This window comes from Pectinophora gossypiella, chromosome 29, assembly GCF_024362695.1.
Source record: "Pectinophora gossypiella chromosome 29, ilPecGoss1.1, whole genome shotgun sequence".
Taxonomy (NCBI): Eukaryota; Metazoa; Arthropoda; class Insecta; order Lepidoptera; family Gelechiidae; genus Pectinophora; species Pectinophora gossypiella.
The window spans coordinates 3,477,550-3,491,749 of NC_065432.1; the positions used below are offsets into that span (position 1 = coordinate 3,477,550).

The 14,200-nt window shown below is 36.2% G+C and overlaps 3 protein-coding genes across 3 annotated transcripts in view; all 3 read left to right on the forward strand.

Moving 5' to 3' along the window:
- The window catches only part of LOC126379679 (zinc finger CCCH domain-containing protein 13-like), a 31,547-nt gene extending 26,359 nt beyond the window's left edge, over positions 1-5,188 (forward strand). The window contains exons 10-12 of the mRNA XM_050028496.1: positions 3,548-3,695; positions 4,167-4,312; positions 5,034-5,188. Of these exons, the coding sequence (XP_049884453.1) occupies positions 3,548-3,695; positions 4,167-4,312; positions 5,034-5,165 (426 nt within the window). The 3' untranslated portion in view covers positions 5,166-5,188. The remainder of the gene's footprint in view (positions 1-3,547; positions 3,696-4,166; positions 4,313-5,033) is intronic.
- LOC126379432 (heat shock protein 70 B2-like) overlaps positions 1-14,200 on the forward strand; it is a 54,364-nt gene that overhangs the window by 3,571 nt on the left and 36,593 nt on the right. The window lies entirely within an intron of this gene.
- On the forward strand, positions 5,326-14,151 carry LOC126379394 (uncharacterized). Its single transcript, XM_050028132.1, has 8 exons — positions 5,326-5,475; positions 5,660-5,996; positions 6,126-6,317; positions 7,961-8,538; positions 8,865-10,110; positions 11,272-11,381; positions 11,716-11,841; positions 13,159-14,151. Exons 3-8 carry the CDS (start codon positions 6,254-6,256, stop codon positions 13,636-13,638), a joined length of 2,604 nt encoding a protein of 867 aa, XP_049884089.1. The 5' UTR covers positions 5,326-5,475; positions 5,660-5,996; positions 6,126-6,253; the 3' UTR covers positions 13,639-14,151.

Here is a 14,200-nt window from a genome sequence, read left to right on the forward strand (position 1 = left end):
CATAATAAGGACTGATGCAGGTAATTTGAAATTGTATTTTTTTTGTTCGTGGTAGTTGTTAAGCGTATTTTTTTTAGTTCGGGTGCAAGTCCTTTGGGCTTAGGGCCCTATCTCACTAGGACACCATGATAGGATATACGCTACTACCAGCGGGAAATCATTCGGAATTCGGTTGATAGCAAAAAACTTGCGTAACCAGGTGAAGTACCCTTTATACAACTGCATACGTTTTGTTGGTTGCCCGTCATATATCCGTCGTGGTGAGATAGGCCCCATAGGCATATTTTAGATTTATTTAGTATGTTTTACGACTCATGATCGAATAATATTTAGTATTGAATGATGCGGAAATGGAGTGTTTTAATAATAATACAATTCTTGAATATAGCTAGTTGATTAGCAAAATTTTAGTTTAGACATCTAAATCTGAGTCTATTGGCTCAAATAGATTGAATACTTATGGTTTTACAAACTCGAATATTTCTACAAGGTAAAAATTTTTCTGAAGTTTGTTTTGTTAGTTTTCCTTACTTTATGATAATTCCATATTTTTCATTCGTTACGTTAGCTTTCTCTGGCCCTCTGGGGCATAAAGCTATCAACAATGCATCTAGGAATAAAATAGGTATTAGACAGTAGTTATTCAGAAATTCCAGGGCGTCTATCAAGGCTAAATTGGAGCAATTGATCTAAAAGCAATATTGCAATTTGAATTTGGCACATAAAATTAGGCAGTCAACAAATTAAAAAACAATCTAAAAAATTGCTTTTTTAGATGACTTGGTTCAATGTGGCCAAGGTAAACTATTCTTTCATCCAAATATCTCTGCCTTATATCGTATTCCTATACAGTGTTGCCATATGGATCTCGATTGTAGTAATTAAGGATTGTTTATTATGTAACAACAGTATTTTTTTAGTATGCGATTAAAAATAAATAATTTTGTATGTATTTTCATTTCTTATAGTGATTCCATATAGAAGTTGAATATTCCTATTGATTATTTATTTTCAAATGTGACTTATAACCTATTAACAACTGTCAATAACTTAGTCACATTCAAGAAACAGTCACAGTAGTATTATCTACTCCCTAAACTTAGGCTTCGGCTCACCAAAAGCAGGATAGAAGCGACACAGTTTGAGTGCGAATCCGCACTCGAAAAAAGTTTTAGTGACATCGTAACGAATACTAAGGAAGATGATTCAGACCATGATTCTGAATTAATATCAAGTTGAATTTTCCGTCGCAATATTCACGACATTTTTATTTATTTTTTAAATTATTTTCAATTCTATAGGTACTTTTGCGATGGAAAATTCCACTTGCTATTAACTCAGAATCATGGTCTGAATCATTCCTCAAAGTTTTCGTTAAGATGTCACTAGCACCCTGTATACAGAGTGCGCCGTTACAAAAGCAATGTTGAGAAATTATAGACGGGAATTGCTGTTGGGCACACCCCGGACACTTCATAATAAAATATGAAGTTATTGTACAAGCGTATCTGTGTGGGACATGTGACGTCATACGATTGAAGACTAAAGTAAGACCGAGGGGGGGTAAACCTAGCTCAGCCGCTGGTGGGGAGAGAGTTGTTGTTCTATAAGTACGTAGTATTATTCCTTATTCCGAAGCTTTGAACTAGCTTTACACTACATGCCACATTTTTTTGCCACTTTTTGCGGGAGTTGAGGTATACACGTAGTTACAGCACTCATCTACTCACTGCCGCACACAACGAGTACCAAAATAAAACTGTCACTCAAATAACAAAACACGAACGCATGCGCTTGGCAACTCCCGTCTAGAATAGGGTATTTGAAGATAAATTATAAAATGCTAATCTAGAAATAGAAACCAGGCTAAGATGATCAAAAATCTATCTCATTTTACTTTTCGACTTATTTTTTGAATTAAGTAACAATGAGTACGACGTTTGACCGCTTTTATTGATGACGTCACATGACAGTATTTCCATACAAACTCAAAAGAAAGCTTTCATTTTGACGTTTTAAAGTACCAATCTCATTTGACTAAGTAGGACTTGACAAAGTAACTTATTTTCCCGAGTCCTACCCCTTTTGCGCTGCTTTCGGTGTGCCGAAACCTTTAATCAACAACAAGTCTTGTGGCTTAATAAGTACCTATGTTGTCTTCTACCGTGAGGGTAGTAAGGTCGATGATCGACTGCAACATGCATCACGCTTGGACTAGTCTGCGATTTCATCCATCACCATAGGTAGGTATCATTCTCTTAAATATGCACAACCGATCCGATAATAGAAACTTAATATGCGCAGACGCATGACTAAACGTTTCTTTCTTTCTAATGGTACTTTGTTGGTAGTTTGATATTAAGTTATTTTTTGGCAAGCACAGTAGGTAGGTATCTGTTATTCGAGCCCTAGCTACATCTCAACTAGGGATAAAAGGATTAGAAGAATAGACAGTAGGTAGGTGTGCTATATTTGCCCGGCCAAGTAGTTACCGCCATCCGAGGCAAACGTATAAGCCACGAAGGTACCTAACAAAAAAATATACTTATAACGTCATCTGAATCAAACTTAGGTAGTTTGAATGTTAAGAAACTACCTACCCGCAAAAATAAATTATTTTGATCTTACCTACGAAAATCGATAGTGAGCGATCGGAGAGGTGATGATAATAGAATGAGGGGCTTTCCAGGCTACGTTCACCAAAAACAATATAGATGGCGTTGTACAGCTTTAACGTGGTAATTACATGATCCCAAGACTCAAGTCGTAGGGCTAGACTGAGACAGATAAAGTATTCAATCAGTCAAGTGCACATACACACAGTCAGACACACACACACACACACACGAGCATACCGTACTGGTTAGTTAATTTTAATTTAATTATTATTATTTTTTTTTTGTTTTGCTATTCTGTTTTTAGTATAGCACTTTACATAGTTCAGAGGGGGGGAGCCTGGTGAACTGTAATACGGGTTTCGAGCCCAGTACAGACTCCAGCTCTCTCAAAGGTATTCTTTCAAAACATTTTGTACCCATTAGTTATTAACTGATCCTTTGTAGAGAGAGAAATAAATAAATAAATAAATAAAAAAAAAACATACTTTCACATTACTCTGTCAGTACATAATTATTCCAAAATACAATATAATTGCAGAAGCATATATAAAATTGATTGTTGTTGATTTTCGCCTATTGTACTAATTCTATTTCTCTTTTGTATTTTGTTTTTTCCTGTTTGTGCAATAAAGTATTTGTTACGTTACGTTATGTTGCTTGATATTTGGATCGCATTATGTATATTATCAATGTTAGGTAGTCAAATGACTGAAATTGTATTCCAAATTTTTATGTTTAAAAACATTTAGTACCATATGCCGAGGTTTTTCTTGCAGATTCTTTTCCTCGGTTGTACTTTCCCCGGCTAAGTATACAGGTTGTGAGAAGCTGCAGTAGTTTTAGGCGGATGAGACGTTCGTTACGTAAAAAATGACATTAAATATTCTTTCTGCTCGTTTTGTTTGTGACCTGAAACTTTTCTCCTCTAGATGTATGGTGTGTACGAGTTGTTGAAGGGCGGGCAGCACCGCCAGCACGCGGCAATGATGGTGATGGGCATGCTGGGGTTCTACTTCGAGGTGGCGAGACATGACCGGGACAAGTACATTCGCGTACACATGAGACATGTCAGGCCGGGTATGTATAATCTGTTGTAATTTTTTTGGCGCTTTTTTTTTACTTTTTTATCCCCGGTACCGGACTAGCACCAATGAGTTATTAATCTATCTTGGCTCGACCACCTTAGGATGGGTGACCACAAAAAAAAAGTTTTCATCTCGAGCTCCTCCGTGCTTCGGAAGGCGCGTTAAGCCGTTGGTCCCGGCTGCATTAGCAGTCGTTAATAACCATCAATCCGCAGCGGGCCCGCGTGATGGTTTAAGGCCCGATCTCCCTATCCACCCATAGGGAAGGCCCGTGCCCTAGCAGCGGGGACGTTAATGGGCTGATGATGATGACTATCAACTAGATTTTTCCTTAGCAGCTTATGACCATTTAAGACTAAAGTTAAACCCAGAGGGGGTAAGGTTGGCGCCCGATACGAATTAGCGCGGGGAGGGGAATTACCGTTCTATACGTAGTTTTATTCTTTATTCCAATGTTCCACAGATAAACTCCATCATTTCGAGAAGATTCGTTCAGACGCCACTTTCCCCCTGCCGTATGACTACAAGAGCGCTACCCACCCTGCTTGGCAGTTCTGGAGACAGATCGGACGCACCGGGATATCCACTGTCGCTACTTTTAAAGATAGTGTAAGTATATTATGTATACAGGATGTTAGTGACATCGTAACGAATACTGAGTTGGATGATTCAGACCATGATTCTGAGTTGATATCAAGTGGAATTTTCCGTCGCAAAATTCATGACTTTTTGAGTTTTTTGTAATTATTTTCAACTCTATACTTTTGCTTTTTTAATGAGTTGAATCATCCCCCTTAGTATTTGTTACGATGTTGCTTACACCAGTAGAAGTACGTATGGGTGTTAGTGACATTGTAACAAATACTGAGGGGGATGATTCAGACCATGACTCTGAGTTGATATCAAGTGGGATGTTCTGCCGGGATTTTTTTTTATTCATTGTTTTAAGTTTACGCGGTTATTATCATAATTAAAACACATAATAACGGGTTCTTACCGCGTTTAAAGTAGGGAGCGGTAAGAACCCGTTGTTATGTGTTTTTTTATTACCTATTATCAGTTCCATACTTTTGCGACGGAAAATTCCTCTTGGTATCAATTTAGAATCACAGTCTAATCAATTTATCAGTGAATGGTACGGACAAGAGCATTAATATGTATACACTTTGGTACCATGTCACATTAACTTTTTTGACAAATTGAACTGTAAGTCTCACTAAATGTCAAATATGTTAGTGCGACAGAGTCCTAAAGTGGGTACATTATATTGCTCATGATTGTACATCATATATTATGTATAGTTACTTACAGATTGTGTTTATTTTTCCAGGACCCAGACGGCTCAGTAATGAAGTCTCTCGGGCAGAACGAGCAGCTGTTGTCAGAGCAGGATGTGCTCAAAATCAACACGGTGTACGGCGTCGACTGCTTCCGCCAGTCTGGCCTGCACAGCCGCGATTGATCAATTAAATAAAATACTATTAACACCAAATTCGATTTATTTTCTGACAACCCTGAAATACATTTAAAAAAGTACAAACGAAGACTTGGCCCAAAGGACTTGATTCCAGGCCATAACCCTTATAAAAAAAAAGTACGAGAAGAATTTTATCGTTTATAGCGATGGGTCGTTATCGGTTTTTGAGATAACGTAACGTAAGCGTTATGTGATTTCCAATAACTAGTTTCTTAACTAGTGATTTTTATAACTAGTTATTTTCACAACGTTCTGAAGCAAACGTGATAATTGTAACGTAAAATCGTTTGGTTAGGTAGCAGTATAACTTAATTCTTCTTCACGCACACGTAGACCGAAAGCCAAAAAACATATACTTGTTTCATTCACACTTACGCTCGTGTTTCATTTAATACACGAAAGAAAGGATCGATTTTGTTGCGATCCTTTTTTTTAGGCGCGTTTTACATTACTCGTTTTACTCCTTTACGTTGTCAAAGCTATGTGTAAGGTGGTCAATGTAAAACGTCGTTTTCATCTTGTCATTACGAATATTGTAAAACCAGTGATTTTGCGTGAGTAGTGAAAGTAGCCAAACATCGACGCTATGCCTTAAACATAAGAGTGAATTCGATTTAACTTTATGGCGTTGTGATTAAAAGAGTTATTGAAGACTGATGCCTATTTCGATCGTTAAATGGCGTTATGAATATCACTAGTTTTTGTTGTAGTGGAAAACGAGTGATCACTGTTCGAGCTCGTAACTGCATATATAACCAGTTATGGTTAATAACGCCCATCGCTATTATCTTAATACTTAGTGAAAGTGAAAACCATGTAAGGGCCATTTTTTAAAATCGCAAAATCACATTGTTGATTTTTTCAATCTTTTAAATCCGGAATAAAATGGACACAATTTTTTTACCTTGTCGCTTGTGTTAACAAAAATCACACCTTACATTATAGGGCGACGTAATATTGCGTTAATATTATAATGATCTGTGATTAGACTATACATCTCGAAAGTTAGCGCCAAAATAAAAAATACTACAATATTTACTTCAAAGAGACTACCTAGATAGGTAGGTAGGTACATGTTACCAACGGGCCCCAATAAAAAACCTGAGTCTGTTCAGAGAAGTACGAGTTTATATTTAGGTAGGTAAGTAAAATACCCTACATTCTATCTTTTTAAAAGTCTCCAGATAAAAATAAAATATCACAGATAAATATTTATTAACTATAAAAAAATACAAATACTATTAAAAAGTAACAGATACGGCGAATCTGTTATTATGAGTTTTTTCTCTTCTTCGTCAGACTAATATCGCTCTTACTGATAACATCGTATATAAGGACGTCGTCGGCGTATTGCCTTCTCATGATTACGCATTTCTCTGTATAAATCATTACATTTACCGCTGAAAACATTAAAATTGGTAAATTATTTTAAACCTAATATGTATAACATAAACAGCAATATGTCTAACCTACTTATGTCCCTCTCTTAGGTACAGACAGACCTTCATTGGTAGGCCGAGCTCCAGAAAGCCCGTTAAGCCATTAGTCCTCACAAACACAGGCCTCACGATAACAGTTGAAAAACAGAACTTATACACAAACTAATGCCCGTAAGTACGTCATAGGGTGAAAACAGTATGCAGCCACTTTGAGACAAAAGGAAAATTTATAGACAACATAGTAACAAACTTCGAAGTCTCGGTATTATTATGATGTCCTTATCTCGTTTAAAATGTTGTGTTTTACTACATGCCCGGGACGATAAGCAGTGGCGTGAGGTAATGTACCTATGTATGAATATGTTATAAATAATATTTACCAGGTCTATCGACACCTGCATTTGCCAACATTCTCTCGATTTTGTGTTCTTCCTTCCATCTGAAAAACATTTTCTTTATGATAGCTATTACTAAAGCAATCATAAATATGCTTAGCCCGAATAAAATCGTGTAAAGAGCCATCAATTATTATTAGAAACATTGTGATTAACTAATTTATCGTGTTTATAAATTTTGACATTCCAGAAATGATACGGCCACAGAAAAAGTTTCCTAACGAAACCACTTTTTTTAAATTAGAAACAAGGAGATTTGTGTCAAAAAAGGTCGTATTTAGTTTAAGAAGTTTGTATTTTATTTTTTAAGTATACCTAGTAAAGTATTTCCTTATTGCTACTTTCTTATTATTATTTTTTCCAAAATATATATTTCTACTTGTTTTAAACAAGGCTATACATATCTATCTGTCAAATAACATAAAATAACGTATTTAAAATAGTATACATAAATTTAACACATCATGTAAATTACAACAAAAATGTGAATAAATACCAGAAACTTACTTGCTATTTTTAATTTGGAGCAGTTCCAATACTTTCAATCTGTGCACTATAAAAAACCGTAAATTAAAAAAGTTAATGGCGCCAAACCATTTTCTCATCGTGGATTTATTTGGTTTTGTAAAAGTTTGTAAATTATACAGTACGATATTTCGTAGAATATTTTAAATATTATGTAAACTGATTGCTATCAAATATAAATAATAACACGGATAATGAGTTTCAAAGATTACGGTAAGTAGCGTAAAACATTTTGTGATGTAAAATTGTTACTTGTTACATAAAAATAAACTATGGTTTCTTAGATTATATATTTATTCGAACCCGGGAAGACTGGCTCGTGGGCCTAACGTCCAACTATTGGACCACGGAGGCCATCATTTATGTGAGTTGATAAATTAAAATTGAGTAAGAGTTTATTTAATTGTATTCATCCTTACAGTTCAACATATGACCCATAAATATCGCTTAGCAGTTGCTATTGCCGTTCTAAAGAATAAACCAGAAAATACTACAATAGAACAATACATAGAACAACTACGGGAAAAAATAAAAGAAAATGATGACGACTTCCTTTGTACTAACGACTTCAATATCGATGATACCGACTTCAATTTTGGCGATGATGACTTCAATTGTGACGATACTGATATCTTAATGACTAATGAAGTGCTAGAAAATGCTAAAACTATCGAGATTGATATTCAAAATGATGTTGATAACAATAGTGTTAACATTTTAGAAAACTTTGAAGCAATAGTTAATACCATAGATCCAAATAGTATTGAAGTCGAAAAAAGTAATGCTATTAATGCAGTAGAAGGATTCCATGGTGCAAATATAAGTAGGAGTAAGGATTATTTAGAAACTAACTCTAGAAAAGAAAAAAGTCATACTACAGTTATTGTAAATGAGACAGAAATGACTTCAAATGGTCATAATATACCCTCAGAGACAGATTCAGTGATAGATATTCTAAGAACGTTAAGAGACATTGAAGATAGTATGGAAGTAGAGAACGTAAGTTAATATCACAGCTTGGACACTTCATACAAAATCGCTTTCTTACATAAGTGTTTTTTTTTTCTTAATTAACTAAAAAAAAATTCATTTTTGATCATGTTAGACTGGCGTGTATTTCTTAGCTTTTTTTTTACTTTAAGCTTGTAAAGTACCAAATTCTATGCATTGAAATGATGAATATAAAATTATAAATCATATCTACATCAACCCGCAGTGTATCAGCGTGGTGGAGTATGCTCCATACCCCCTCCGGTTGATTGTGGGGAGGCCTGAGCCGAGCAGTGGGACGTATATAGGCTATTTATGTATGTAAATCATTTCAGGCTACAATATTCGACAATGCATCTCAGGCGACATACTTTGAGAGTTCCACAGAAGCAATTGATATTCGCATTAATACCAGAACGGATGACAGCAGTACGTTTTCAGCACACGAAGACTATGATATGCATACTCTAAATACAGGATCAGGTGGTAAAAACACGGCAGAAAAACCTGCATCTTTCAATGAAAGAATCATAGCTAAAGTCACTAAGAACTTAAACAAAGACGCTGCTTTTAATTCAAAAACAAATTCGTCAATAAAAGATGTCAATAAAACCTTTAATGAAGTTAATAATACCAATACAAAATCGGCCAAAACTGAACACGTTACAAACAGCAACGCCCAAAGTCTAGAAGATGACATTTTAAGATATGACAACCGAAATGCATCAGAAAGACTGAATAATGATTTATTTAAAGCTAAAGTAGATATAGTCGCTAAAACCATAAATAAGGTGAACAGAAATGACTTTCACAACCTTAATAAAACTGATGGAGACAAAGAACGGCTGTTCCATACAAATATAGATGAAAATGCACCTAAAGCAACCGATCATACAACACAAAAGTTAACACAAGACTCCCAAGAAACAATAATATACACTTTGCAAGGGTTTACTCAAAACCCTGGACATATAAGCCAATCCCAGTGCCCAAATATGGACATACCTGGAAGATATTTGTATGGTAATAAAAATAGGGATATAACTTTTGTTGAAAAAGATAATAATACTAATAAAGTAGAAATAACTAATCCAAATGTCAAAGAATTCACAAATATAGATGCGATAATTCAAGATCGTCAAATCACAAAAGTCGATTCGAGTCAAATCCAATATATAATTGACAATACTGGCAAGACCTACGCTGTTTTACAAGAAATACAACTAAAGAACTCTCAAATAGGAGATTTCAATGACACAAATGGACACGAAGAAAAAAGAACTAATCTAGAAGTCTTAAGAACTAACCAAGACCTAGAAGGAACACAAATAGATCATCCAAGAACAAGTATAGACTACGAAGAACTGGATATAGGAAATACTTTTACAAATACCGAATCTCGAATAGACAATATTGATGTAGATTCGTCGAACTCTCAACAAGAAATAGTACCTTTTAAAGTTGTTAAGGAGTTGAGTAAAATAAAAAGTTACTTGAATGGGAAGGAGAGGGTGAATACAGAAGTATTTTCATCAGATTCGGGTTATAGAAGTGACTCTCAACACAGTTCTTACAAGAGTGGTAAGTGATATAACAAAACACGCAACAACATATATCCCCGAAGGGTTAGGCAAATCTTCAAGTACACTCCTCGTCATAGCTATGACGTCAGCTGACGGTGATTAGGACAAGAAGAGTAGTTTATTTTTTACGAAATGGCAACGCAGGGTTTGATGACGTCAGCTGCGCTAACCTTGTTAACTGTCACTTTTGAGCATACCTGGTTTTCTTACACCATGCAGTTAAGGGCAATAGGCTCGCCCTCTTACATGAGACTTAAACATAGCTGGCGAGGAGTGATGTATACAGGTTGTTAGTGACATCGTAACGAATACTGAGGGAGATGATTCAAGCCGTGATTTAGAGTTAATATCAAGTGGAATTTTCGATCGCAAAAGTATGGAAAATAATTAAAAAGAACACTAAAATTTTCATGAATTTTCCGACAGTAAATTCCACTTGATATCAACTCAGAATTATAGTCTGAATCATCCCCTTCAGTATTCGTTACGGTCGGTGTTACTAACACCCATACCTACTTGTATGGCTACCGTATGTACTTGTATGGGGTGTAAGTGTCATCGTAACGAATACTGAGTGGGATGATTCAGCTGATTATTCTGAGTTTATATCAAGTGGAATTTTCCATCGCAAAAGTGTAAAATTGAAAACTAAAAAAAATCGTGAATTTTGCGACGGAAAATTCCACTTAATATTAACTCAGAATCATGGTCTGAATCATCCCCCTCAGTATTCGTTACGATGTCACTAACACCCTGTATAAGATACTGTAGCAGAGTACAAACTCTGCACATACTGGCCTTTCGTTCTGACCATCATCATTTTAAATTACGATATTCTCATTCCATTCCGCATTTCCTTTCATTTTACACCTTTTTGACTGACTGCATCCCCGACCTTCATTAAAACAACACAAGTAAGTATATTATACTGTTTAGGGCCGTGCCCTCTGATTCTTGATTCTTTTGTGAAGTGTTTTTAATAAACTGTATATATTCCTGTTTGCTGCTTGCTTCTAATTTATCATCGTTATCACCAATCATTCCCCTACACTGCCGGCACGTCGGGATACCATATCCTCACCACCCAGCGCGCCGCAATGCTGTCCACTTCTGTCCCTTAGATACAGTTTACATGTATATTGATCATCTCACTTTGCAGCACATGTATCAGACAACTGGGTGCACCAATCAGCGCACTGCTTGTTCAACTACGTGCTACAGTGCCCTTTGGTGGTAGGCACACAAGACATCGTCAGCGAGATCTCTCTGGTAAGTTGGTAACGTAATGAGTCCTTCTCCTTGGCATTTCTTATTTAAAGTTATACCCGTCATTTTCTTATCCACTGAAAAAGAAAGGGACGGGGAATAAAAATTGGGTAAAAAAATTTTTTTACGAAATGGCAACCTTGAAATGTTAGCTGTCAGTTTTGAGCATACCTGGTCTCCTTGGTCTGCGTTTCAGCTGGCAACGTCGCACGCTGTTGCGCAACGTTGCCGTAAATGTTGCGCGTTATTGTTGCGCAGTTGAAGCTTTAAGATAAACATAACATCACCAAGTTCAAGTAAAAATTACTCACAAATTTTGTTCTGTAAAATCTTGCAGGTTTTCGGCAGACTTATTGACAGATTGCATGAAGAGGAGAAGTATCCACCATTCATAGAAGATCTACTGACGGCACTTGATAAACTACTGAACGATTTGTACCATGGAGGTGGATGTGACAATATTGTAAGTCACATACATTAAATTATAGCTTTATTTTGCATTACTACTTGACCGGACAAATGGGTACACAATTTAACACATTCCTCGCTCCCCGCTCGGATCCGAGTGGGGCTATTGTAGCGGCGCCTACCGCTCGGATCCGAGCAATTGATAATGGCAATTGGGGATCGCAATTCCGGATCTATTTTAAAACCCGGTATTTTCGTTATTGCCCCCAGAACAATACCGGTATACCGGGATTTGAAAAATGTGTTTTTTTAATGAAATAATAATAATAACAATATACATTTATCCATATTTACAAGCATGCTATGTACTTAATAAAAATTCACCTTAAAAAGTTTTGGTTTCCAGCTATGATTTTTATTTTTATATTGTAAACAGTGAATGTGTTAAAACGAGAGGTTTGAGTGTGCCCAGTTGGGCGCGAACCTCGGCTCAGGGCGTCGTCGTCTGAGAGGAAAAATATTTGAAAGAATTAATCGACCCTAGTGGGTCGATAGCGATAAGCGCTGAATGAGGGAAACTAAGCACGGCCATCATGCGTAACGTGATAAAATTTTGTCACGGTTATTTTATCGATTCTGACGATATAATTATGTCGTTTTGTCGATTGGTGCTGCTAATATGTGAATCCAAATAAGTCATGTCGTTCTGTCAAAATATGAACAAAATCACGTGGCACGCATGTTAGGGAAAAAAAGTAACTTATCAACTCTGTATTCGTTACGATGTCATTTACACCCCGTACAAGTACATAAAGGATAGCCATACAATTAGGTATGGGTGTTAGTGACACCGTAAGGGGCCGTCCATTAATCATGTGATGTTTTTTTTGGCATTTTTAAACCCCTCCCCCCTGGTGATACATGGTGAGGTTCAAGACTACCCCCCCCCCATCTATATCACGTGTATTTTTAGTACCTACCAAAATAATTGCACGAAACGCCGCTCTTCGGTTCAGTATCGCGCGTTTGCCGAAAAAATAAATACTCGTGATATATTACTACACCCCCCTTATGATATTTCGTGATTTTTCATGGACCCCTCCCTCTCTCGAGCCTCGCATGATTAATGGACGGCCCCTAACGAATACTAAGGGGGATGGTTCAGACCATGATTCTGAGTCGATATCAAGTGGAATTTCCTGTCAGAAAATTCATGAAAATGTTTGTGTTTTAAAACTATTTTCAGTTCCATACTTTGCGACGGAAAATTCCACTTGATATCAACTCAGAATCATGGTCTGAATCACCCTCAAAATTTTCGTTACGATGTCACTAACATCCTGTGTATAAAATCAATTGTTTTTACTTTCAGCTTTTAGAAAAAGACGAAATTATTCAGCGGATATTCTTGCTTAATAAATCATCTCACATTCTGAAATATAGCATTGAGAAAATAACACACATACTAGAAGGCATACACACACATCTAACATCAGAGGAAACATACGAGCTAACAAACATACAAGAACTCGAAAATGCTACATACATATTTTACGTACTAGAAATTCTGTTACAAAAATATATGAAATTCAAGTCAAAAAGTAACTCTGAAAGTCAAATTCTTAGCCAGAATTCTCAGGAAGGAAAAATTATAAAGAAAAGCTCCATAGCAGATATATGGAGGAAAAAATGGAATTCCAAATTTAAAGAAGTTCCTATGGAGGGTAGTCAGAAAATGTGTGTGTTAGTCAAATGTGGTGAAGTGTTGAATAGAATTATAGTTGGATGTATCGAGGGCTACAGTTTAATAGCATTTGCTGCTTTGCAATGTTTTAATTTGCTTCAATCTTAATTATTCTAAGGTTTATGTTTTAAAAATGTTCTCTCGTGTGGGTTGTGAGGTGGATTACCAACCCCATCAACCCTGGTGTCAGGGTTACTATTGAGCCGCCAAAGGCCTGACATGACTCATATAACGACTACTTACTTACATCTGTAGGTAGTGACCGGGACCAACGGCTTAACGTGCCTTCCGAAGCATGGATCATCTTACTTTCAGACAATGTAATGTCCTAACCAAACTAGGGATCACAAAGTAATTTTTGTGATATGTCCCCCCCGGGATTCGAGCCCGGAACCTCCGGATCCTAACGCTCAACCACTTTACCACGGAAGCCGTTAAAAAAATTGAACCTAGTTAAAGTTGACTAAAAATTATCATATTTTGAAATAATTACTTTAACTTAAACCCGCACCATAAACAATCGCCGTTTCTAGAATGTTCTACTATAAAAAATATACTATACTATGTTACTTACTGTACCGTCGAAAGTTTGCCATTTGTAATAATTTTGTAAATGTTGTAAAAAATAAATAAACGCACTTTGTAATCGTATCAGTCTTTAATTTTCAAC

What these genes read in the sequence shown, in the direction of transcription:
- LOC126379394 (XM_050028132.1), top strand. Translation starts at nt 6,254, where the DNA reads ATGTTACCAACGGGCCCCAATAAAAAACCTGAGTCTGTTCAGAGAAGT. An exon ending in ACACAGTTCTTACAAGAGTG is followed by an intron (nt 10,111 to 11,271) that starts GTAAGTGATATA and finishes CTCACTTTGCAG; the next exon opens with CACATGTATCAGACAACTGG. An exon ending in TCGTCAGCGAGATCTCTCTG is followed by an intron (nt 11,382 to 11,715) that starts GTAAGTTGGTAA and finishes AAAATCTTGCAG; the next exon opens with GTTTTCGGCAGACTTATTGA.